Here is a 27,391-nt window from a genome sequence, read left to right as displayed (position 1 = left end):
TTTCTGCCGTTCCAGGATAGGTGACGCGTATGACATTCACCCGTGCATCTTGACGGGAAATGAAACTTTCTGTTTGTAATAGGTGGGACGAGACGCTAACACTCCTTCACGTCTTGCTAGAATGTTCAGAGGTGGAGGGTCAAAGAAGAAGACAAGTTGTCTGCAACGGCATTCCGACAACACCGAACACACCTGGTGATTTTCTCGGCATTGGGCCATTTTGCACAGTGACTTAGTGTTCATGTTTTAGTTAAATCGTGAGGTATCAGCCAGAGATAGTCGTAGCACATCCTTCCGCAAGAGGGTGCTGCTGCACTTGTTTTTGCACGCATGTTGCTCCCAGCCTTGCGTTCAAGGGCTATGGTGAGATTCTCATGCTACTGTTGCGCACACAATTGATGTATAATTCCTTTTAATGTAACATATCGTAATCGCACCAATCACTAGTCACTGTGATTGTGTTAATACTTACCCATTTTACCCCCATCACAGCGTTAGCTTTTAGGCGTTTTTACAGTCATGTTACAACTGCCATTCACAAATTGATCTTACATTGGCGACTCATCACCTTTTGCGTAGTGCTCTTTCCATGTGTAGCCCTTGCGCTAATATAATCTGTCAATCATCATCAATAATTTCTTGCCTGTAGTAGTGGATCTATACGACGTAGCCCTCTTGCGCTGTTTCTGGCCCTTTATTAATAATTACTGCATATTAGTGTTCACCATACTATGACTCCTGCATAGAAAAGAGAACCTTAACATATTCTCGAGTACATATGATACCAGCCAATTTTGTTAGTAGTTACCTGTTCCAGCAATATTACACCGTATGACTTTTCAAAGTGTTCGCACAGTAAGACTTACTTTAAACTATCATGTTTAGGTTAAAATATAAGTACCTAGTGGCATCAAATATAGCCATTCTGAGACTTACTTTGCTAGAACCAAAATAAACAGAAGAATAAGCACTTTTTGTGTTTAAGTGTTTCATGCTACCAAAAGTTATCAGTTATCTGCGCTTGGTCCAACAGATTTTGTCGCAGTCATGTCGCTTAAACACGCGGTAACGATTGTGGTATTATCTTATGCATATTATTACGCATATTAGCATAAAATAACAGCTAATAACCCGTATGTAAGTCTTTCTTGCGTATCAAGAAGAGTCGTTGTGTCATGGCTCCAACCCAACATCTTCATAGGGCATACATCTATTGCGCACCCATGTACCAGAGAGCCAAATATAAAACATTTCATTATGTGCCCGTACGTTTAATACTCAACCTTCTTTCTCATTCTCGTTTTCAGAAATAAGACAGAGGTGAGTATTTATGGGGCGAGTTCACACGAAATTTGCATTACAAGTGAAATGCTCTCTTTTAAATGCGAAGCATTATTTTTTTCCTATGGTGAGCCAGAGTCAAACGCGCAGTCGCCCAAGGTCACATGGTGTGTCACCGATGCGCGCTCTCCAATGTGCCCGCTCGCACGCCGTTACTGGTTTCGCGCGTCCTCTCCTTGAAACGCGTGTGGGAGTGCCGTGCACCCTAAATGGGTAAAAAAATACCGTTCCTCCCTCTTCGCAACACACGCACGCACACACACACACACACACACACACACACAGACATATATATATATATGTATCATCATCATCAGCCTGGTTACGCCCACTGCAGGGCAAAGGCCTCTCCCACCATATTTCTCCAACAACCCCGGTGATGTACTAATTGTGGCCATGCCGTCCCTGCCAACTTCGTAATCTCATCCGCCCACCTAACTTTCTGCCGCCCCCTGCTACGCTTCCCTTCCCTTGGAATCCAGTCTGTAACCCTTAATGACCATCGGTTATCTTCCCTATATATATATATATATATATATATATATATATATATATACCTTATATACCTTCCGAACAGACTAGGCTTGGTTGCGGTGACTTCGCTATGTTGCGGAGAGGCTTCTACTTGCAGACACAGCCAAACAGTTTCTAACTATAACACCTAGAGTGAAATCTGGAGCCACCGTCTTTGGGAGTTTCCTAATAGGCGCTGCACTGCAATACGAATGATGGTATATGTGTCTACGAGGCTTCTGTGGGCAGGTGTTGCACAAGGCTTTTTATAAAACGTGGATATGGGGCCCTATAACGTAAAACTATTCCAATATGTTTTTACTGCAATCTCCTGACATCAAACTTGCGTAACCGCCGACGCAAGCATCGGGCGGTCTCCAGCAGGGTTGTTTGAGCAGGCCAGTAACACGCTGTCCTGATTCATAGGAGGTCACATTTGTTCGCTTGAAAAATAAATAATAAAAAAACGCCTACACTGAGCGGCTTGTCTTAATTAATTGGCTGACAAGAGGCGAGGAGCAGGCTAAACTGGAGAGGTATTCAATGGGGCCGAGTCGCTGCACTGAAAATAGATAACTGGATGAAGAGGGTGTTGCTGCCACCTCCGGTTGGTCCACTTTCCCTTACTTATTTTGTTGTGGCTAGTGGAAAATCGCGGTGGTTTGCAACAGAAGCTTAAGGATTACGCTAAAACGGATCTTCAGCAAAGTAGAGTTGGCAGAACGATGTCGTAAACGTGCCGAAAGTGCTCGAAAACGTTCACGGCAGGTGCGAGTGGCCAGTGCCTGAGCAAACGGTGGCAGCTATCTTTTATTCCTTTCGGAACGGGGCACCCTGCGGCTATTCACGAGAAAATTGAGTCTTGTTCGGCATATTAATGCATCTTTATTGCGTACACGTCACTCTGACGCGGGGAGTTTTGTGGTAGAGGCAGGTGAAGAGGGTGCAGCTCAAAAACATTTGGCCTATAGCCGAGGGCCAATTGCGCAAAGGCGTCGAATGAGGAATAACTATTTTTCTTTTGTTTGGTCAAATCGTGCATATTCTTTGTGTACAAGTCATATAAGATGGGAAGCTATCGCGGTTTTCGTGACGTCGCGTGACAGACATGTGAAGTCGGGGTGGTCCAAAAAAGCTATTGACCAGTCGCGGAAGGCTCATTGCAGAATTGGTATCGAGAAGTTTGGAATAGCTTTACGTTATAGCGACCATGGCTGCCCAAATAACACGTTCATCAAGTAAAATCTTCACAAAAGGCTTTCATTGACGCATAATACGTCTTCCACTGGAGTAACCTACAATGCATAATCATGCGAAGAAAAGCAAGAACATACGAGAAACTGTTCAATGGCGAGCTCGAATCTCGTAGTCGCTCCTCCAATGTTAGCAGCGCGCTGATATTTTTTTACGTTTCATATAGTACATACAATGACAAGCTCTGGTAATAAAAGAAAACATGTTTTTTTGTAACAATAAAGCGTAAACAGCTTTTCACGCGCTGTGTTTGTAGAAAATTAATCATTGTGACAGATAGAACAGTGCCAGCCAAGCGCATCTTCAAGGTGTGCTGGCTCACCGAGAACAATCCGAAGTCGCAATATGTCGGCATTCCCATGCGTTCCACTGCGCAGCAGAGCCAGATTTCCCTCTAGGTAATGGAGGTACAAACTCAACTGCCACAGCAATGGACCCTCGAAAGTATCAAGTGAAAGAGAAGCGGAGGAGGGAACAAACTCTCCGGAGACGCGATATTTGCGAAAGCACTTTGTCGAAGATGAATTTGGCGCAACGTACAGCCACTGAGACTGCCTGGGGTTCCGATCATACGTTCGTTCAACAGGTCGCGACTCGGGCATGTGATGGTCCTTAAGCGAGCGTTTCGCCGGGAGGACTTGAGTTTGTTCGGGCTTTGCGCCACGCGCAAATAAAAAAAATGATTGACTTGCATAATCATTGAGAATGGTTTATGCAGTACATTTTAAAGACGAAGTCCTTCTATCGGGGTGCCATACCGTTTAGTTATCGGATATTTTTCAAGTCTTTTTCTTGGGCCGGTCCCGGGGATAGTACAGCCTAATTACGTTCGTCCATATTTGTTGCTGTTTGTCGGCTCCTGGAACCACTTGTTGCCATGATTTCTCAGATATATATGTTTATTTAAATATACTTATAATAGGGCCATAAATGAACATAAAGAAAGTACCCACCGGTAGAATTGAAACACAGTACTGCTTGCACAATATTACACGGCCCTATCCGTTACACCACAGAGGCGTATCGCCTAATAGAAGATACGTAGGCACTTCTCGCATGGAATACAGTGTGTAGAGACGCTTGGCGCTTTTATCAAATGCCATAGTTCTCACGTCATGCACTGTCGAAGTGCGATGAGTGCAATTTCACTCGCGCCACTGATAACGTGAGCGTTTCAAATTTATTTACATATTTCGTGCATATGTGAAGAATGCATTTGTGACGGTACAGGAGGAGGTACCAGAACGCAGGACTCTACGGGGACCTTCTCTCATGTAGTTATACCAAAAATAAATGAAACACAGAAATGGTATTCGCTAAGAAAAAGAATGTCTCTAATAGTTATCACAGGAAATGACAAAAGTGGAAACATAACGCCAAGACAGAAAATATGATATAAAGTAGATCATAGATCGCATGGTGAAGTGCCGAGTATTAAATGTTGATCAGAAAAGACATTCGTTATTTTTTGTCATGAGACGCCTGGTAGCTGACAGACCGCTCCTACTTCAATCCAGGAGGAGTCGCCTGAACAGTTGCGTCGCACCAAGATAAAGCACTCACACATACTTAGAACACCGTCCGAGGAGCCCGTGCACAACGTTGAACATTGCTATCTCTGTTATTAGTTCCTTTTAATTTTAGTATTCAAGACTACAGAAATCATTCACAACTAAACAGGTCATCATACGGGAAAATGTGGGCCGATCCCCAAAATTGTGCAGTGTAATATTTGAGGTGATCCCAGACACAGCGCCTCCTAAAATGTGTGCGAATTCCGAGGATAGTGCTGTCAAAAATTTAAGAGACCAACATCATCGTCCTCAAGTAATAAGTCGCGTGATAGGGTGCCGTGTGCAATATATCCGCCCCTAGCTTAATGCCAACGTGCTCGGGAAAATTGTGTTTTCACGGAGTTGAAGCGGACGTAGAAATACATTACAACCTTTTTATTTATTAGGTACAGCTACATTTCGCAAGAAAGGCTAAATGGTCAGTTAAAGAAAACACGTAAACTCAATGTAGCATAGCACATCATTAATTGATCTTGTTAGGTTGAATTTATGTCGGAAAATTTGGAACTTAGCGTTATATAAATAGTTATGGCTTAATAACGAGGTTCATGGTTGGCGTAAATCAATGAGTTATAGAATCACCAATCTATTGCATATGTTTATGCTAGTAGGTAAAGAGAAGGGTGCGAAGGTAGAAAACAGCACTGCATTCTTATCTCCTACAAAATGCTGCTATAGCATTCTTCCTCAGCCTAGTCATTTTTTAGGCGTATAACACCACTTTTGAGGCCGCATGGACAATTCGCCTATGATTTGTACTCAAATGCCAGCAATTGAGCAGCATAAATAAGAAAAAGAAAATTGGCCTCCTATAAACTTCCGTACGTCATCAGTGCCTCAAAGCGCTCGTAATGTCACCACAGCCCTCCAAGAGGAAAAACAATTTTTATTTAGTGTTGTTGTGGCTTTACTTCGACTGTCTGTCAAGTATTCTAACGTCTTGAAGACTTAACATGTTGACGCACCTGCTCTGTACGTATTTAAATAATTTTAGTGGACCAGCAGGTAGGTTGATTGAGATAATGGGTCATATTTTGCATTGGCTTTCTGTATACCAAAAAATATTCTTTTCATTTATTTATTATTGACTTATTATTTACGCACTCATTCACTTAACAAAAATATTTCGTGTACAACCGACACTCACGACCGGCATGCTACCGGCACGACCACTAAAAGAAAACTATTCAGTCTGCATTCTACCAGTAGTAACCGAATCGGTTCAAACTTCGATTACAAAGAACTTCCGTAATCAACGAAGTACCTCACAGCGAGCGATGTAGCTCAAGAATCACAAGAGCAACGCTAGAGACAGGAATATGACGGTGTCGCTCGATATGAATTTAACGAATGCTATGGGCAAAGCAAATAAGTGATGGACTTGATTGAGGCAATAGGCAATAAGTGAAAAATGAACACCATAAATGACGGCGAAAGGTGTAACTCTGTAATGCGATGAGGAAACGCATCGGCTGCCGCAAGGTATGCGTAAGTCGAGGTAGGTGAAGTGGTCTTCTTTCTATAGTATATTCGAAACAGGAGTGTGATGAATCGAAATAAAACAAGGAAGCAAAACGAGCCTAACAGGTTGTGCGTACTTCTAGAGGAAATATTCCAGCTTCGCGCGTAACTTTTTAACTTCGAAACAGAGGCAGTGATTTCCTGCTGAGCACATGGACGAGTGTTTGACTCCTCAGCAGCGGCAGCCAGGGCACAGTTTTGGGGCAAAAAATAAAGCTCGTTTCCCGTGGTGCGAATTCATGCGAAGTAAACGTGCGGCCTTAGCAAGTGTCCAGCGCTACGCTACAATATTTCAAACAGACACGGTGTTAATTTGATGTTAAACGCCTTAGATTATATAAAGACGCAACGGCGCTACAGACTTGTCTTTAACGGGAGCATATGAAATAGTACTTAGCACTGGTTATAGGCAAATACCTAAGTTCTCTAAATATAGGCACGTTCAAATGACATAGGTCACACTGTTGAGTATACAAAGGAGGTTTCAGTTTCTTGCTCCGTAGTGCAAAGCCACCTCAGTCCGAAACTTGCATAGTTTGCCAAGTTTTAAACGAGACCTTCTTACACAACTGGAAAAAAGTCACTACGTTCTACAAGCTCGAAAAATTTGTTCGAGAAAGTTCGCCTTGGTAGAAAGGATGCCATCAATTTAGTTTAACACATAGGGGTTACAGTGACCCATTGCCTATAATATTTTATGTAAGAGGTGCTAAAAGATAAAGCACTTAATAACTTTCTGTATAAGTACGCGATGGAACACAATTTTAACCTTGAAATAGTCTATATTACGGCTTATGTTCTATGCTTAGAGCACAGATAACTTTTGTACGCTGTGTTGATTGCCTATGTTATGATTAAATGGATTTCAAAGTATGTCCGCGTGTTCTACACAGTGATGTTTGTGTAAGGTCCGGGTCATTTATGGCCACGTAAGGCTTTCTCTCTACCTTACTGTTACATCCATTTCAAAATTTTTGCCAGTGTTCGACGCGATGACTGTTGTGTCAAGTCAGAGTGATTTCTGACCGTGTAAAGTTTTTCTCCGCTACAAAAATATTTATGCTCTTTACTTATACTCTAGAAGACTGATGTCACAGTTTTGTTAGCTTTCTTAGCTCAGAGCTTGACGCACAGAGGCAATGAGCAATCTGAAAAGTCATGGAAGAAAACTGCCTTTGGCGATTTGGATTGTGTTGCTCAGTTTAGGAAGCGGTTAGAATAACTAGATTATCAAAGAAAATGAGCCACGACCATAACGTAGCAATGGCTATAATAACTAATGAACCCAGAGTCAGGTATTGTTTTATTGGACTTGCGTGAAACACCCTTACTTCAATGTTTCAAAAGAACTTTAATTGAATTTTATCACTTCAATGTTTCAGGCTCGTTAATCGTATGTTCAATGCTACTTCCATCGACTTGTTCCCTTTTGAGGCTGTTTAAAATTTCTAGCAACGTAAGCAATTACCGTCAACTACAGAGACCATGGGCAAGGTGATATTGAGTGTTGTTGCATTGTCCAGAAACATTCCGTTTCATCCTACGCTTATTCGACAAGACGTTAGTTATGCATTGGAATTTTACGCACTGTCCCTTCATTTCTGCACTGCTTCACCGAAATTCCCCACCGTAACTCAATGGGCAGCATTTTTTCTTACATTTATTTTTAAAAGATCTTCCGAGTTTCAACAAGCTTCTACCTTGAAGAGAGGCTAAATCCTTTTAATATCATGTGGGTTTATGGCACTTATTCAATGCATAATTCTCCGTATAAGCAGTCGTTTGGTCCTCACCAAAACACTCCCATCATTGAGCTCTTAAGAAGGTTTAACTTGATGGGCAGTAAATACTGCACTTTCAGATACGCTTCTGTAAGCCTGTGAAATTTACATATTGCCGTAGGGACGATGTGAAAAATTCCTGGGCATGGAGAAGGAAAAATATGCATCATAAAACCGTTTTACCCTCCTCCTTTTTACAGTGAACGCGACGACGGCGACTGGGGCGCGATTTTCCTGATCGCATGCGGTTTACTACTCGTCGGCCTGTCCTTGCTTCTAATAATGATCTCGCTGACGGCGGTTTCTAGTAAGTTCCTGCCTTTTTATTGCTATTTAATGCTTCCGCGTGTATCCGCCCATACTCACTGCTTTTAATTTACTGCGACAGCTAGCAGTTAAAAGTTGCAAATTGGTTTTCTTCTGTCCATCCTTCGTCACCGCGTTGTTCGCATCGTCATGCGGTACCGCTGTCATGGCCACGCTACGTCTTTAACATCAGCCGAATCGCCACCATGTAGGGAAAAAAGATAAAACGATGCGAGTAGTCACCACGCGGGACTAAACTCATAGGGTTTTTCATAGCTATGATGCTGGACTGTGAGGCTGGCACTTGCATTGCGAGCATGAGCGCATAACGAAAGCTTAAGATGAGGTGACGAGTGGAGAATTTCAAGGCCTGACCTTAATTGTAGAGGTCAACTGGGTTTGAACAAGAAATGTCGCACGAGACAAACTTCCGACAAGGTGACTTGGCCTGACAACAGCTTTTATTGAAATGTTTGCACCAACGTCCTTTGCATCACGTCAGGCGTCCATCTCACTGAGATCTTCTATCTTGTTTATATTTTATATAGAGTGGTTTAACTTTACGCTAAGAACATGAGGATATCGCAATAATGAAAGGGGGATCATATGAATCGTGACTCAAATTCGCCAAGGAAACCTTGCATTGTGGCACCACGTTACCAAGCTACTATTTAGCCGTACCATATACCACCTTTGTCAGTCCTACAGGCTTTCCGTATTGCCTTAGCAACAGAATCTTTCACACTACCTGTTCATCTTACAACATTTCAACGCTGTGTGGTGAGTGATAGGGTAACGGGTCAGCTGGTGTGTTATGTCCCCTGCACAAGGGCGCATAATACCTTCGACTACCGTGGAAGCTACCGGTGTTTACCTGGATTTTATAACAAGGTTGTAGGCATACTGTCAAGATTACCTGCTTTCATTTACCCTTGTCTTGCGCAGATAAAAATGTTTAAATCGTCATCACTGAATTTCGTCTCACGCAGAGGATGGAGTATTAGGAACTTTTCTTAGGTATTATTGAGATTACCACTTTACCATCACGCTGCGGAGAGGTTACAGAGACGACGTGTACATGGCCAGTGAAAGCGATTTGCTGTCCATCCGTCAGATGGCGCCAAATCATTAACTTGCCGGATGTGCTTACAATATTTTGCGTTATGAAAGTCTTGTCCGCACACCTATGCCACGGTATCAATAATTTATTACTGCGCTGTAGCATGGTAAGCAAAGAAGGCGCGTCTCAATGTTGATCTCCGGTCATGTCTACCATGGTATAGCTGAGAACTTACGCATGTGGCCCTAGCTTAACGTATAACGTATCGTGTAAAGCTAAACTGCTTTATTTGTGCATTCTTCCTCACAGTTATACCCGTTCTGATTTCTTGAACCACATGAGAACTCGGACGGACGCTTTTATTAATCTTTTCATTTGTTCCCTCAAAGCAGCACGCCATGCTTTGGATATTGTGTAGATGTACAAATGCTTGGGTTTTGAGCAAGGACACTCTTACCGTACTTTACCTACCTAGCTGCGAGCACGCAAGGTGTGCGATATTCTTTTTGACATCAACGGCCTCCGCAACAGCAAAGTAACGTATTTTTGAATGTAATAGCAGCAATAAATGAACAAAGCGAAGCAGAACCCTGTGTACTGTCTCATAACTTTATGATTACTTTTTCGCTGGTACTGGCAGGGTGGAAAAAACAAAAATGTTATGGTATAGGCATTTCAGTCCAATCCGTAACCTAAATTCAAGTTCACACCATAGAAACACGTCGCGCCGCATATAATAACATATACTTGTATCACCTTTCCTCAGGTGCGCCGAAAAAAGTTTTTGCAAGGAAATCGCCGTTAGGAAATGAACGAACGAGTTAATGTCTTAAAGTTGCGTGGACCTATTTATGCAGAAGACCCTATAGGAAACGTAGCGAGATACTCTGCAGGGGAAGCCGTACAAGTGCTGGTGCATATGAAACCTTGTTTGGATTTAGTTTAGTGCTTCCCTTGCACGGGAACTTTCATATTTCACAAATACTAGCATAAAAAGAACATCCGGTTAGTGTCACATTTAGTATGCGATTCACAGAGACAGAGCGTCAGCTGGCAAGTCTGACGCATCGTAACTCCCACTCATTCTCTTTTCTGATTGTAGATTAGATAAACGCAAATTTGTTATATGTTTAATTACACTTATTACACCAAAAACAACAAGGCAACTACTACCATGTTCAACTGTCTTTTCCATTAGTGAAGCCACGCTTGAATTATCATAATGAATTGATTGTTTGACCCAGTATATTTCTTTACCATTTAGGTATGGCTATCGAAAATGAAATGTTGGGCTAGATGATTCAATGGAATATGCAAGAGTAAACTTGCTACACCGAGAGAAACAGTAGCATTTACATATGTACACGAATAACCTGTCAGCTTAGTAGACGGGACCTGTTTTAAGAGAGAATGGTATGATTGATAGCAATGAAAGTAGACGACTTTATAACTCGCAATATTTGCACACAGCTTCACTTTAATGTGCGCGTCTCTGTGAATCTAGATCTTGCCAACGAAAAGCTAAATTCATTTTTCAGTACGGTAATATTTGATTGGTCGCGTGTGTGCACCGTTCGGTTCACTTGCTGTCCGTGCAGCATTGTTAGGACATCTTCTTATAGTGGTTTCGAGCATTCCAAAAAAACTTTCGGAAGGATTGAAAATATAGCTTGTCGGTACGCTTTCTAAATTGGGAACAGCGCCAAACGACGGGCGTTGAAAGAGAGCGTGAGCATTCAGGCTAACCGTTTACGCACCTGTTCTTTTTTTTCTTCAAATATGCTTCTTAGTTTGCGTCAACGTCTTGTCTTTCTTGTCCCATGGTTTAGTGCTGTTGCTAGGTTAGCAACACTGCCAGCAGACCCATCCTGCTTTCATGCTCGAAAAAAGCCGTTCTTGCTTCATTTGGTCGGTCCACACCAACCGCACGACTGCTTGTTGGAGACTCCAGACGCACTCTCATTACCGCCGTTGGATCAGCTTAAAAATCTGATCGCTTGCCGGTCACCTAACGCCACCCGTTCTTTTGACCGTGCTAGAGAAGAAAGGCTCTTGCTTCGTTTTCAGCGACGACGATTATCACCCAGTTGCTCTCTCATCCCTGCTTTATTTGAGAAATGAGCCCAGTAATTATGTCCCCGATGGTGGCGGTCTGGCCGAGTTATCGGATGATCCCTTAATCTTTCGTTTTCTTGCCTATAACTTGTGTGAAAAGCAGCCGGCTGTTGGTGTGCTGGAGAATATATCCCAGTCTAATGCAGAGTACCCACGGAATCAGCTTGATAGGATTCAGAGAATCACGACGACCACCCGAACATGACATTAGTGTATTTATGTCGAGGAAGCGGCAGGAAGATATCGCGGAACATTGAAAAGTTAGGCGAAATGCAGTCACTGGCACCTAATGGGAGGTGGCTGGTACTGAGACTGGCGTTGAAGTCTTATCAAACCCGCAATGAGACGCAATGATGGCAATTTTCGAACTTTCGGCAGCCACCTTTGAAGTCTCGGGAATAGCCGCAAGGCACGCTAGTGCCACAAAAGAGGCGCGTCGATTAATTAACCGAGTAATGATAAACACTCACTACTGGCCTTGCAAGAGGTCCACGAGGGTTAGCATAACCCAGAAAAAAAATTGCTGTACCCTGCGTCCGGAGCCCATGCTTCGTGCAAAGTGATAACATCCGTTTTTCATCTCAAGCTGTGTCCAAGACGTTCCAGTAGCGCAGCAGAAGCGCGCCATGAGAGAGTTTCCGAGGTTAGAAAGGTGATGACATTAACTCACACCCGAATTCAGCTAATATAAATACCTGGGTCCGTAGCTGAAGCAATAAAATAACCTACACAGACATGCACCAAAATCTTTAAGCATAAAAGTAAAGTGCAGTAGTGCTGCAGTGAGACATACAGCTCTTTGAGGCTGCATTAAATATGAGTAGGCGCAAGGAATCTTTTGACGGAATAATCTTGAACGAACAACCATGAACGTGATCTCACGACGTGGCCAGCCTTCAAAACTAATGGGACGGAGGTATTCGGGCGCCCCGCCGTTCGCAAGCTTCGCGCCGAGCAACGTTTGCGCAGTCGTGCGCAACAGTGCGGGGAGACATTTGCAAGTTATATAGAAGATGTTGTCGACCTCAGCAACCGCGTTGACGTCACAATGGCTGATGCCGAGAGGATCCGCCACATCTTAAAAGGCATTGAAAACGACGCCTTCCAGATGCGGTCTCTGCCAAAGCTTCGACAAACTCCGCAAACAACGCCTAGCCACCCGCCAATCTCCTCCTCAGGCGACGTCAATATCGAGCTTTGCTGTTTCCCCGGACAACACGTCCCTTCTGCTACAGATCAAGGAGTTCGTCCGTGAAGAGGTGGCTCGTCAGCTTTCTCTGATTCCCCTTATACACGGCCAGTCGGATTCTCCGTTGGCGCCTGCTCTCCAATCTGCCATCAAGGAGCAAGTAGCCGACCACATTCCACCTTCTCTCCAGCAGGCTCCGGTTGGCGCTCCCCTGACGTACGCCGAAGTCGCTTCGAGGCCTGCACCACAAACCTACGGTCCCCTTCGCCCGCCTTTGCGCCAAACCGTATCCGCTCCAGTCCGGCCATTGGTGCAGTATGCACGTCCTCAAGATCATTGGCGCACTCGAAGACAATCGCCCGATTTGTTTTTATTGTGGCCGTGCTGGACACGTAGCACGTCACTGTCACCTCCTTACACCGAACGTCCCTAACAATGTGCGTACATATGCGCCACGTGTCCAACAGCGCCGCAACTATTCGGACACCTTTGACTCTCCTCCTGTTGTCGACGCTACATTCTCCGCAGCTCGCCGTTCACCTTCTCCTCGCCGCCGCTCGCTTTCCCCCATGCACCGGCGTCGGAGCCCTTTGCGCAAGGAAAACTAAATATCGCAGTTCAGGAGGCGAGAACTGCGATGCCAGCGAAATGTATAAGGCCTCACACTTAACCGAAGAACGTTATTGAAGTCGCAATAGAAGGAACATTGACGCTAGCACTTGTCGACACCGGCGCTGCACTTTCAGCGATAGATGCCCGTATTTGCTGCAAGATAGGGAAACTGACGACGCCGCTTTCTCGACTGTCTCTTCCAACTACCAACGCGCAGCATGTCGAGCCATCGGGCGCCTGCACTGCTCGTGTCGTAATTCGGGACGTCCTTTATATCATAGAACTCATCGTGTTGCCATCATGTTCACACGACGTCATATGAGGTTGGAACTTTCTCTCCACACATCATGCGATCATTGACTGCGCCCGCGCCGAAATCAAGCTGTTTCAGTTTTCGACTGATATTATCACATACCATAAGGACGATTGCCGCAAAATCTCTGTTTCAGAAGACACCGTTATACCTGCCTGGTCTTCCACCCTTGTCAGTATCTCTTGTGACTATGTAGATGACGGCACAGTACTCTTCCCTCCGTCTGAACGTTTAGTTCGCCGCCGTTCACTACCAATGCCATTCGCCGTCCTCGAGTTCAAAGCTGGCGCCTCTCTCAGGTGCATCTCAAACCCATCGGCTGAACCAATTACTTTACGCCGCCTAGAAAGCCTTGGCAACGCAGAGCCACTGACCTCATCTTCAATATTTGACACGATGGACGACTTCACTAATATTGCTGCTCTCGAGGCATCGCCTCCTCAGTCACTGCCGCGTTCTTTTACGCCAGCTATTGCCAGTGACCTTACGACGACACAGCGCAACGAACTTCTTCGCTTGCGCCAAGGCTTCTATTCGTCTATTGACTGCCAAGCAACATCACTCGGCCGCACAACGACTGTTTCGCATACTATCGACACTGGGAGCCATGCACCAATTCGACAGCGTTCCTACCGAGTATCGGCGACTGAAAGACGCGTTATCAATGACCAGGTGAACGATATGCTCAATCGCGGTGTCATCCAGCCTTCTAGCAGTCTTTGGGCATCACCAGTCGTCCTAGTTAAAAAGAAAGACGGCACCATACGATTTTGCATCGGTTATCGAAGGCTTAACAAAATTACCTGAAAGGATGTATACACGTTGCCACGCACTGACGACACAATTGACTGTTTGCAAGGAGGAAAGTTTTTTTCCTCCTTAGATCTCCGCTCTGGCTACTGGCAGGTGCCCATGGCTGACGCTGACTGTTCTAAAACCGCGTTTGTAACTCCAGATGGCTTGTATGAATTCATTGTGATGCCGTTCGGTCTGTGCAATGCGCCCGCCACCTTCGAACGCATGATGGACGGCATCCTACGTGGCCTGAAGTGGCATACTTGCCTCTGCTACCTCGACGACGTTGTCGTCTTTTCCCCTGATTTTCCGACCCATCTTCGGCGTTTACATCAAGTTTTGAACTGTCTCCGGAATGCTGGTCTCCAGCTTAACTTAAGAAAGTGCCGATTTGCAGCTCCAAAACCGACTATATTAGGCCACGTTGTCTCCAAAGAAGGCATTCTTCCTGATCCTGATAAACTTCGCACCGTATCCGAATTTCCGAAGCCCACTAACTTAAAAGCACTACGCAGCTTCATTGGCCTATGCTCCTATTTTCGACGTTTCGTTCGCAATTTTGCTACAGTGATCGCACCACTTAACCAACTTCTTCACGGCGACAATGAACTTTCTGCTTGGTAGGAAGCCTCTGATGATGCCTTTACGACTCTTCGTCACCTCCTCACGTCTCCGCTAGTCTTGAGCCATTTTTATTCAAGCGCACCTACAGAACTTCACACTGACGCCAGTGGTGTCGGCCTTGGTGCCGTGCTCGCACAACGCAAGAACACTAATGCCGAATACGTAGTCCCTTATGCTAGTCATGCCCTCACAAAACTTGAGGCCAATTACTCAGTCACAGAAAAAAAGTGCCCGGCTATCATATGGACTCTTCGAAAATTTCTTGCACATCTCTACGGTCGACGCTTTGACGTGGTGACGGATCATCACGCTCTTTGCTGGTTATCCAACCTAAAAGACCTGTCAGGCCGCCTCGCTCGGTGGGCCCTCCGAATCCAGGAATATGATATCCGTGTCGTCCATCGTTCTGGACGCAAACACTCTGACGCCGATGCCTTCTCGCGCTCCCCAGTTACTTCAGACAGCACCACTTCTATTTATATCACCACTTGACATCCTGGACATGGCATCGGAGCAACGAAAAGACCCATGGATCGTCATGATATTCGACTTTTTGTCAAATCCTCCGGCAACTTCGGCACCTCGAGCGTTACGCCGACAGGCGCAGCATTCCACAATCCGCGACGGACTTTCATGCCGCCGCAACTACCACAATGACGGCCGCAAATGGCTCTTAGTAGTGCCTCGCCACCTACGACAAGATTTATGCTCCGTTTTCATTCTGACCCGCAGTGTGGTCACGGCGGAGCGTCAAAAACCTACGCACGGCTTTGCCTACGATATTATTGGTGAGGGATGTACACCTTCGTCCACAAATACGTGCGCTCCTGCATTGCCTGCGAGCGATACAAATGTGTCCCGCATCTCTCCACCGCACCTCTCCAACCACTTCCCTGCCCAGCTCAGCCATTCGACCGCGTCGGCATTGATATATGCGGGTCTCTTCCATCTACTGGCGCTGGCAAGCGATGGATTGTTGTGGCCGTAGATCATTTGACACGGTATGCTGAAACCACCGCCTTGCCTACTGCATCAGCAAAAGACATCGCCTCGTTCATACTAAACAACTTCGTTCTCCGCCATGGCGCCCCTCGTGAACTGTTGAGCGATCGGGGTCGCGTATTCCTCTCAGGTGTGCTGCAGTCACTCCTATCTGAATGTCAAATTATTCACCGCACTACTACTGCTTATCATCCACAGACCAATGGCTTGACAGAACGATTCAACAGAACTCTTGGTGACATGCTCTCAATGTATGTTGCATCTGACCAGTCCAACTGGGATCTTGTACTTCCGTTCGTCACTTACGCATATAACACTGCCTCTCAAGCCACTACTTCAATCTCGCCATTCTTTCTGCTTTACGGTCGCCATCCCTCCAGCACCATTGATACTGTTCCCCCGTACCGGCCGGACCCTGCTGAATGCTCACCTGCTTCTGCGATTGCTCAGCACGCCGAGAAATGCCGACAACTGGCCCGTTCTTTGACGTCTGCTCAACAGTGCCGCCAAAAAGAGCGCCATGACCTCAATCCTCCCCCTCACCCCTTCCCCGTCGACTCACTCGTGTGGCTTTGGGTACCGCCTGTTGCTGCTCCTGGCCTTTCGTCCAAGCTCCTCCCGAAGTACCACGGGCCCTACCGCGTGGTTGTACAAACATCACCAGTGAACTACGTGGTCCAACCCGTATCGCCATCTCCCTATCTCCATTGACGAGGGCGAGAGACTGTACACATGGACCGGCTGAAGCAGTACTACGACCCGCCCACCTATTTCTAGGTCGCTAGGATTACTACTCTTTAATTCCGGGGGTGATTGTGACGAAGAAGATCGGCAGGCTGAAAAAAGCCCCGTTGCCATCACGTGGCTCGTACCCAGTTCGTTCGCTGGCTGCGCCCTACCTGCTGTTGCTGCGTTGGTCGCTGCTTCTCTACGACCCGAATAAACCCGCTTTACACTGGCAACGAAGCACTTCCTTATTGAAAGTACACATATAGACTCGCTGTCATCAAAATAAAATGCGAGAAAAAAAAGCGGTAAATGTGAACCGAAAGAAGCAAACAAAAAAGTAGTTGGAGAGTTACAAATATCGCAAGAAAAAACTCAGGAGAAAAAAATCTGTGCAATAAAACGAAGTCCTGTATACGTCCTGTATACCTGTACACTTCAGGCCCAGCTGGCTGCCCAAGTACAGAAGCATACCGAAACAAATATACGTAACAGGATTAGGCATGAACCGGCTTCAGCAAATATCCGGAGATGACTCAGAAAATGCTGGAGAAATCCAAGATACTCGCCCAGCAAGAAATGTAGCGAACGCCCACTTTCCAGAAGTACAGAAAAGCCTTTCTGGAAGCATTGTCTGGTCAGCAGTTGAGATAAGGGAGAGCCGTTTACAGTATTTTCGGGAAAAAAAGCATGGAATATCTCAATGTAGTTACATGCATAGGTATCTCTACAATAAAGAGAAGTGGGTTTTAGTGAAATTGAAGTCAAGCTAAGCCAATGTAGATGCTTAAATGCTACTCAAGCATAAAAGATGCGTTTATTAGGCATTACAAGATTTTTATAAAGATGTAATGAGTGCCGCAAACATGGTGCTCTAGGCATACGAGTTTCTAGGTAAGGTGGACATACTTTTCTGTAAAGTACTTGAGCTTCAAAAAATTATTATCAAATATTTATTCTCTTGATTATTAGTGCCTGGGACGCTGTTGTATAAATGGAAATTTCGGAGGCTGTCGTTCTCAGTCAGAACCTTCAATATCGCACGTAATTAGAGGCAGCCAACAAATTCAAGATGTTGATCTAGGCAGTATTGATACCGAGCATGACCCGCTGCTTCTCAGACGGCAGTGCCTCGTTTGGAAGTGTAAAGCAAAATTTGAATGATGGCTTGCCACAACAAATCCTGACTGGGCAGATACCGGTAGTCGTTCACCAGGTAAAGCGTGCCGTATCCGTAGCTGCCCCGACTGGCCGAGGTGCTTTGTTTCCAACTTCTTCGCGCTTGTCGTTACGTGGCGTTTCGTTTTGATATATTAGCGGGCCCCCTCTTCTGAACGGCCATGTCTTCTGCATAAACTTCAAGGAGGTTCACTGGAAATAAATTAGCTCTTGAGGAGTTCGTTGATGGCAGTTCTTGCCTCCGGAACTGTGGTCCTTAGTTTTCCTCTCGGTTGTTCCTCTCGCTGCGGATAAGCGGCGACAGAGAACGCCGATGGGGGGCGGGGGGGGGGGGAAGGGAGACCGACGGGCATTGAAGGTTCGGGAAGCAGGAGGCCAGGCTTCGAAGGGCTGAGTGGCAGTAGCGGAACGGGACACAGAGTCGAAACCTTTGCTTTCTGCCTTAGGAGAACCCGAAGGACACCATTCGCGCCAGCGGCAAAGCCGTGCTACATGCTCAGGTAGGCCGCGCGAATAACAGATAGGCCGGTTGAAATGGGTGCGCCATGGATTGAGAACAGCGGGTGGAGACTGATACAAATATTGGCGATTTGGGTGCACAGGCTGTTGTGGCGGCCAGTAGCTGCTTGTGAGTGCATATGTTGGAGCTGTTTGCGAAGGTGAGGGAAAGGCGCTGGTAAGTCTGGATGGAATTGCTGCAGACGGAGGCCTTGGATTCGCGACAACGGCAGCGTACGTAAGTGGAACAGGCGTCGGAGGCGGTTGATGTGCAAGTGGTATGGCATTCTTGTATCACCTGACGGAGATTGGGTAACGAAGGCGACGCTGATGCGGGACTGACTGTCAAAAGAGAGACTTGGCGTGCCACTTCTTGTCGTACAAATTGCTTGATTTCGCCGAAGATTGCTGAACAGCAAGGAGTGGCACTGACACCGTCACTCAGAGCTGAAAGCACGACGTCCGGAGGGAGAGAAAGTGTTATGAGGACGTTGACCGTCTGATGATTATTTGCCAAGAGCATTTCAAAGGCGTCATCTTCTGTGCCTTTCAAGATGTTTTTGACGTTGTGATCTTCGGTCCCATCTGGGTTCATACGCCAGCAAATTCCACCTACATCTTGAATGTAGCTCGTGAAGGTTTCGCCCTTTTCTTAGGCACGACAGCGAAGCTGTTGAGCCCGAAGTTTGCGCACAGCAGGGCGACTGAAGACTACTTAAAATGTCGTTCGGAATGCTGTCCAGGTGGAAAAGTGAGCCTCAAGGTTTCGAAACCAAAGATGGGTGACCCCGGAAAGGTAGAATGGTACGTAACCAAGCTTTTCAGCTTCAGTCCACTTGTTGAGGGCACTCACTCGGCTCTACGATGAAACAGAGTCCTCTAGGTCATGATCGTCAGTGCCATTGAATATGGAAGGTTCCCGTTGGCGTGGCGCAACAGGACAGACAACCGGAGGTGGTGCCTGTGGTGAATCGATATGACTAGTTTCCTCAGGCATGGATATTTGTGACAGGGATCGTCCGGCTACGGAGTTGCAGGTTTGCAAAAGGTCCTGCACCTTCCACCAAATGTCGCGAAGCTTTTTGGGCCGTAAACGTTCGCGACTAGAGCGATAGAGTAGCGAGAGGTAGTACAGCCGATCGAGCACCGAAACAATGTTTTTTTCCTCTTGTCGTCGTTCTCTCTGTCTTAGCCACAGCCGCACTGCTCCTTATTTTACAGTACTATATATATATATATATATATATATATATATATAATATGCTGTCACTCCATTTATTTTATTTTGTGTTTGACTCGTATATCCTGGTATCAAAATTCACGCGCAATTAGAATACGCAACCTCGCTGACTACACCATCGTAGACTCTCTTCAGATGTGTCTGCAGCTACGCGTACGTGTTCGGCGACCCCATTCGCCTCCACGGAGGGCCTGCAAAAGGTGCATGACGACATGACGTTCCTGGCATTGACGTACGAGTTACGAGTTTGCACGAGACGGGTGTCGCGAGTATCCGCCTCCTTCTTGGCGTCGTTTGGCGCATGGTTTGGCGAGACTAGCTTAACGGACGTCGGCACTCTCAACGGCCCATCCAGCGCCCGCCGCGTCGGTGTGCTTGCGCTTCTTCTGTCCAACGTCGACACAGCTCTCCTGAAATACGGCAGCATGATGCCGCTATGAACCTCTCACACACTGTGAGTTACCGCGCTGCCGATAGACATACGTCAAGGCCCGCGCGCCCGTGCATGACTGCCCACACGCGCGCTCAGACGATCTTCCCCACAATGGGATGCCGCGCGCACATTGCACACCTGGCCCATGATGACGATGATTACTTATTGACATCCCTTTGAAACGGGGCGATGACAAATAGTCACCTACATGCTTGAGTTACTCATAAGTACACATGCTTTCCATTCTAGCATTTTTGAGTACATATCTTTAATATTTTATTCTACTTTGCAAAACCGATACCTATACTTTTTGCCGGTACCTATGCTTGCAGCGGATTCGGCCGTATCAATCTCCTCCCTACTTTTCTTTCCCACCAATAACCTGAATCCTTAACCCGAAGGTTGTCCTGACTGCTGAACGGTTAGCTCATCCGTACAAATAAAATCCAAGTGCTTCTGGGAGGTGTACGTCACCTACCGGTGTCACTGACTGGATCCCTTTGCATTCCAATAGGATGTGCTGAGTCGCCTCCAGATTTTTGTTATAGCATACAGCTGCCTCATCGAGCTGCGCATATTTGCTCCAGTATGTTGTTTCTGCAGGCAACGAGCTCCAGCCTCTGATGAGAACTCAGCTGTTCGGTATAATCTCGCGGAGGGTGCGGCAGTTGAGTTAAATAGCACTTGACGGTGGCGCAGTAAAGGGAGACAATATATACTCATATTCGACCTTATTTAAGCCAAAGATAGCAGTTTTCTTATGATATTAATTTTTACTGACTCTTTCTCCGTCTTGTCAGCGCGACGAGGCATCATTTATTAAGAACTTCATGTTCATGTACAAGTGGTTACGAGATACTCGGATTTCTTGATGCACTACATCACCCTGAAGTCCGCTAAAAGACTTCGTCTTTCAATTCTAATATTTCTCCCGTCCTCAGTGCAATTTCACCCACACCTTGTGCAGACGTTGTGGAAGCGCCGCTTGAAAGTGCAGTGTGGGCAGTGGGAAGTGTCAAATAGGAACACCACTGCATGGATTACTAGTCCAGCTGGCCCCGACGCCGCCAAGACTCAAAGTCTTGTCGCAGCCAGATAAAGGGTGACTCGGTTGGGGCTAGTTTTCGGGTCACCCGCCTCCCTTGTCCCCAGCAAGGGTTTTCAATAAAGTGTTCTTCGTTTCTCTCTCTCGCTTTCTCTCTCAGTGTGTGAAAAGTGAGGGGACGATTCTCAAGTTTCTCAGGAATCGGTGCGCCACGCATCTTGTCGTGGAGGCCACGCATGGACTTGTCGGTAGCGCTACTAGATGGCGCAGCATATCCATAAAGAAGCGTGAGGCAGGAGTCCGGCTGCCGCATGATGCACTGCTTACCGCTTGTCGCACACCAGCGCGCCATGAATTTCAGACACCGCGCACGGGCGTCGCAGTCGGCGCGCGCACCAAGTGTTCTTATGGCAATGCGAAATACTAGTCCCGCCGCAGTAAACGCCTCATACATAGACGTTTTCAACAGTGCCGTACGTTGCGCCGCTCTATTAATATAAATCAAACGCGTTACCGTCGACATTCATCGTCATATGTGTTGGGCCGCAATTTTTACTTTAGAAAGTGTAAATTCAGAGACAGGCTAGACAAATCTCACGGGCAACTTGCGAAGCTGGTTTTAAATTGTTGAAATGGTAAGATCCTATCAAGGGGATAGACCTGGTGCCAATTAAACAACAGGCGACATCTTTCGCATGTCGCTGACGGGCACCTTGCCTCACTGCTATGTAAACAATATTTTGTCTTCACCGGTGCATGCCCCTCAAACTCCATACACTAAGGCAAATCTATGCCTAATTTCAATAGAAGGCTGTGTGGGTGCGAATATCTGAGCGCATTCGTGAATCACGATTGAGTGGCTCAATTTGTCTGGACGTTCTTTCTTTTGCTTTTATGAAGGCGACAATGAACTAGATGACGACGATGAAGACCGTCCTGATGGGTCACAAACTTCTTACGACCATGTTGGTGGTTCAGGAGGGCCGAGCAGCGGTGGAGCGACCAAGAGCATTCCAGGAGAGCCGGTGAGTTTGCTCATAAAGCCGTACACCTGAATCCCGACTGCTTTTGACCACATCACTCAAAACTGAAATACCTGGTTGGTGTCATTGTGCACTGCTTATTTGGTGAAAGTAGAAAAAAAAAGACGGCCCAATAGGCCTTCCGCTTTCAATCCAGAGTACAAGTACACAGCTGAAGTTGTGCTATGCTAAACTATAAGCTTTGCCACGAATCCCCCACCTACGTCTCGCTAGGAGGATGTGTAATCAGATTAGCCGCCCACAAGGGCCGCATCTTTTTCTGTTCGAGATATGTAATGAGAAATATGAGAGGTAAAAGGCAATAACTCGCCTACTACAGACACACATATATATCGGAAATGGGTAAAACTTGCTAAGACTGAGCATTGATTCAATTCTTCGCACTGAAGCATAAATATACAAATAGCATGGTAATACTTTGACTCAATGAAGAGAAAGCGTCATAACCATCAAAAAATCTCAGGACTGCAAATTATACAATCATCAACATTTTTCTTTCCTATCTCAGAAATGGTGTTTATAATCCAATTGAAGAGAAGTTATGTCGGTTTCAAACGCGGCGCATTGAGGGTTATTCACGGTATGTGACCTAATAAGAAATTTGCTAAGTGTGAAGTGTTCACATTGCATGTAAATTTTTTTTACTTCATTATCTATGATTTACCCAACATTTTCGTAGTGTTATTGATAGTATGCGGTCAATGTAGATATGAAATTCCTGCAATGTGTCTGTCACTTTGCGAGCATTCATGTTTAATCCTGAGACAGAACGCTGCATATTATTGCTATTTATATATCTGTAATATAACCGTTTCCGTATTTTCTGCGAGTCATACCAAGTAACAGTCGATGTCAAAAATTGTACTTAGCCTTGCAACACCAACTCTTCGGCTTGTTGGTCAAACATTGTGCATTCCAAGTACAGCTCAAAAATACACATACACATAAAGAAGACACGAAGTGCTTGTCCACCTCTTTCGTGTCTTCTTTATGCGCATGTGTATTTTTGGCGCTGGCAAACAGCGGTGTATATTAGGGAGCAAGCGGGACTTATCTTAGGGAAAAGCTCGAATAACAAAGGGCATGTAAAAAGGACAAGTATTAGGTGGTAGGTTAAAATGACAAATTGTGCTGCAACAGTAGACAAGCGAAGTCGCGGAGGTATGCGATCTGGATGCAGTGGTTGAATTAGATTATTTGCAGGCACTAAAGGTGCTATGTGAGCTGGTGCATGACCAAAGTACGATGCCTATGGGAGACGACCTCGTCCTTCGGTGCCAACAAATAAACTGATTACAAACATACCTTTCGTTCTCATTATGATGATTTACAATTTCTCCTCAAAATCGGCCTCCTCTGCAGAGACCAACTGCTGTGAGATCTGCCCCAAGACAGCCGCCTGTGGGCCAACGAGATTCAGAGACCAACCACCGTCGGTCCCCGACCATACCTCCGGCCCCTCGTGTACCGGGTGCGCACTCGTCCCCAAGTCTACAAACGCCGAAGACCACACCACTTCCTCAGCCGCAACCACTTTCCACACCAATGGTTACCCGACCGCCGCCACTGAAACCATCGAAGCCGAAGGCCACCCGAGGAGCACCAACGCCGCAAACCACGAAACCGAAGGTTACCCGACCGCCACCACTGAAACCATCGACGCCAAAGGCCACCCGAGGAGCACCAACGCCGCAAACCACGAAACCGAAGGTTACCCGACCGCCACCACTGAAACCATCGACGCCAAAGGCCACCGGACGAGCACCGACGCCGCTAACCACAAAAGCGAGGATTACCCAACCGCCACCATTGCTACCATCGACGCGAAAGGCCACCCCAACGGCACCAACGCCGCAAATCACGAAACCGAAGATTGCCCCACCGCCACCACAGCAACCATCGACGCCAAAGGCCACCCGAGGAGCACCAACGGCGCAAACCACGAAAGCGAAGGTTACCCAGCCGGCACCATTGCGACCATCGACACCAAAGGCCACCCAGCTAGCGCCAATGCCACAAACCACGAAACGGAAGATTTCACCACCGCCACCACAGCAACCATCGACGCCAAAGGCCACCCGAGGAGCACCAACGGCGCAAACCACGAAAGCGAAGGTTACTCAGCCGCCAACATTGCGACCATCGACACCAAAGGCCACCCGGCTAGCGCCAACGCCGCAAACCGCGAAACCGAAGATAGTCCCACCACCACCACAGCAACCATCGACGCCAAAGGCCACCCCAACAGCAGCAACGCCGCAAACCACGAAACCGAAGATTGCCCCATCACCACCACTGCAACCATCGACACCAAAGGCCACCCGACGAGCGCCAACGCCGCAAACCACGAAACCGAAGATTGCCCCAACGTCACCACTGCAACAATCGACGCCAAAGCCAACAGATTCCTCGTTGCCGCGTACGTACAATAGTGCCGTCTGTTGGTGCTATATGCTATATGCTATATATGTGTATATATATATATATATATATATATATATATATATATATATAATGACAAGCCAACAAACACTGACACCAAGTACAACATAGGGGAAATTGCATGTGCCTAATAAATTAAATAAAGTAACGATAAATTGATGGAAATTAAAGTGGATGAAAAAACAACTTGCCGCAGGTGGGAACCGAGCCCCCAACCTTCGCATGTCGCGTGCGATGCTCTACCAATTGAGCTACCGCGGCGGCGTTTCCCCATCCACTTTCTTGGGTATTTATGTGTACTAGTAGAACCCTGGGAGTGTTAGCCAGCGCCCCCACTCACCCGAAAAGATCACGTTCTCGTGACGCCTGCGGCAAAAAAGACGTTCCACGTCCGCCGCCAAGGTCTGTGAGTGGGGGCGCTGGCTAACACTCCCAGGGTTCTACTAGTACATATAAATACCCAAGAAAGTGGATGGGGAAACGCCGCCGCGGTAGCTCAATTGGTAGAGCATCGCACGCGACATGCGAAGGTTGTGGGTTCGGTTCCCACCTGCGGCAAGTTGTTTTTTCATCCACTTTAATTTCCATTAATTTATCATTACTTTATTTAATTTATTAGACACATGCAATTTCCCCTATGTTGTACTTGGTGTCAGTGTTTGTTGGCTTCTCATTATATGACAAATAAATATCGGTTCCCTTGGTTAACCCCCTTTCTTCTCGTTTATATATATATATATATATATATATATATGGTCACGAAGTAGTGACAGTGATCAAAGCCGCAAAACTATGAATGACGAAACTTGCATTCTATTGGCAATCCTGTGCCCTCAAAAACAGGCTACACTCGAAGAACAACCTTAGCTGATGAGCTAGCTGGTCAGCTGGTCAGGCTGGTCAAGCGCGTCGGATTTTTTACATGAGTCACCGAAGTCAAGAGTAATCGCTGCTGCCCGCGTGTCTATCACAATGTACCCCGCAGTTACCGTCGCGCAGACATGGACTCAGGTTACATAAGTTTCGGTGGCAAAAGACAACGGACAGAACCATCTGTGTCATTCGAGAAACTTCTGATACCTGCAGGCGCGTCCATGCGCTGAGCGATAATATTTGTTAGATGGTGAATGATCTCGCCCGACACACAAGTACACGTGTCAATACCCCCTTCTTAGAAAATAATCATCTCGTTGCTACAAACACGAAAGCCAAATCAAAACCGCGCGTAACAGAAAAAAATATAAGAGAGAACGCTCGTTCCGCTCGGACGTGTTTTTCCGTAGCTTTGGATTTTCGCCCCGTTTGCTGGGTTGTTTTTTTCCCGCTACCGGAACTCGGTTGTTTACGGACCGCTTTGGCGGTTAGTAATAGCAACTGGCGCCTATCTAAAAGGTCCGTCGTCATCTACACCCTCCTGCTGCGTCGTCCAACTGCAGTGGCGGCGCGGAGCATCCAAGCTGCTGTCCAATCCGTCGAAAGAGCGGAACATTACCGATGCAACTGCCAGCCAAGTCAGGAGCGTCTCCTTCGCGCTGACAAGTGCAACGTGCGAAGGCGGTACCCTGAGCATGGATACCGCCAACATGGAGCAGAGGTGCCCTGCTGTCATGGCGCACACCTCGGCCAAGGGAACGAGGGAAGCTACTGGCGTTCCATCGAATGAAAACATAGCTCCAGCAGACCCTAAAAGACGTCGCTCATGGCAAGGCCTGCCCGCACGCCCGACACGCACGTCTCCGGAGTCGCCAGCGACATCGTGGTACAACGTGGTTATCAAGCCTCATGCTAGATATAACATGTCCCCTCTGCACAACCGTATCGTTCAAGCTGCCCTGGACGCCTGCCTCGAGACTTCCCGATTTCTAGGTTTTCCTCTACACAAACCCACTAATACGGTCTCAGTTTGGGTGTCTGCTATGACACTAGTTTATAAACTCGAAGAACTGCAACAAATGCAAGTCTCGGAAGAATGTGTCCTTCCAGTGCAGGCGTACCTCGCCAGTGGTACCGATTTAAGACGCTACGTGGTTAATGGCGTTGACCTTGACGAAGCAGCCGAGAGGCTCCTGCGGGAACTATCGTGTCCCACACAAAAGGTCGTGGCTGCTCGCTACCTAGGCAGCGATCGTACGTGCCTAATCATGCTTCCAGGTCCTAATTCCCCACCTGAACGAATCCTGTATTACGGCTGCATACTGCGCCCGCGTCCATTCAAGGCTTCCGTTGTGTACTGCTACTCTTTCTTTAGACAGGGGCAAATGAAATCATCCGGTCCCTACGCACCCAAGGACGACACCATGAGGCCTGTAACGTCAGCATCGTTTAGATGCTGCCTATGCAAACAAACGATCATGACATCAGTTCCACGACGTGTCCTGTGAAGTTGAAGGCCACTAAGAAGGCTCGGCAACGCCATTGTCGACAGCCAGCAAGGACCCCTCGAAATTGAATAATGAAACAAGTCACTTGTACAACTGCTACGCCGTTCTGGCCTCGCTGGAAGAGGATGCTAGCCAGGTGACAATAGCAAGTACAGCGACAAGTGGTGCTGCCACTCGTACCTATAGCGCAGCTGTTAGGTCGGTCACTTCACAACCACAACGGGCATCACAATCGATAGATGACACGCCGCTTTCGTTGGCAGACGAAGAGTCCTAGATCCACGCTCGCCTGGCCAACCTTGAAAAGGAAATCCAGCATCTCAAGCAACGCCGTACAGTGCTCCGGCGTCGCCATGACGGAGCGCGGCCGTCGCATTCGCCGTCGACGTCTAGTCCTCATATCG

At 46.8% G+C, this 27,391-nt stretch overlaps 3 protein-coding genes across 3 annotated transcripts in view; all 3 read left to right on the top strand.

Moving 5' to 3' along the window:
• LOC135921763 (uncharacterized) overlaps positions 1–8,292 on the top strand; it is a 238,070-nt gene extending 229,778 nt beyond the window's left edge. Inside the window, exons 30-31 of the mRNA XM_070523495.1 lie at positions 1,308–1,320; positions 8,185–8,292. The gene's annotated coding sequence lies outside the window, so the exon portion shown is untranslated. The remainder of the gene's footprint in view (positions 1–1,307; positions 1,321–8,184) is intronic.
• Positions 8,293–22,047: 13,755 nt separating this feature from the next.
• The window catches only part of LOC135921762 (uncharacterized), a 57,358-nt gene continuing 52,014 nt past the window's right edge, over positions 22,048–27,391 (top strand). The window contains exon 1 of the mRNA XM_070523499.1: positions 22,048–22,146. The gene's annotated coding sequence lies outside the window, so the exon portion shown is untranslated. The remainder of the gene's footprint in view (positions 22,147–27,391) is intronic.
• LOC139049271 (sericin-2-like) lies at positions 23,484–24,596 on the top strand. The gene has a single exon (XM_070524641.1). The coding sequence runs from the start codon at positions 23,484–23,486 to the stop codon at positions 24,594–24,596; it is 1,113 nt and encodes a 370-aa protein (XP_070380742.1).

Source organism: Dermacentor albipictus, chromosome 8, assembly GCF_038994185.2.
Source record: "Dermacentor albipictus isolate Rhodes 1998 colony chromosome 8, USDA_Dalb.pri_finalv2, whole genome shotgun sequence".
Lineage (NCBI taxonomy): Eukaryota > Metazoa > Arthropoda > Arachnida > Ixodida > Ixodidae > Dermacentor > Dermacentor albipictus.
This window is presented reverse-complemented; position numbering and strand designations above follow the sequence as displayed.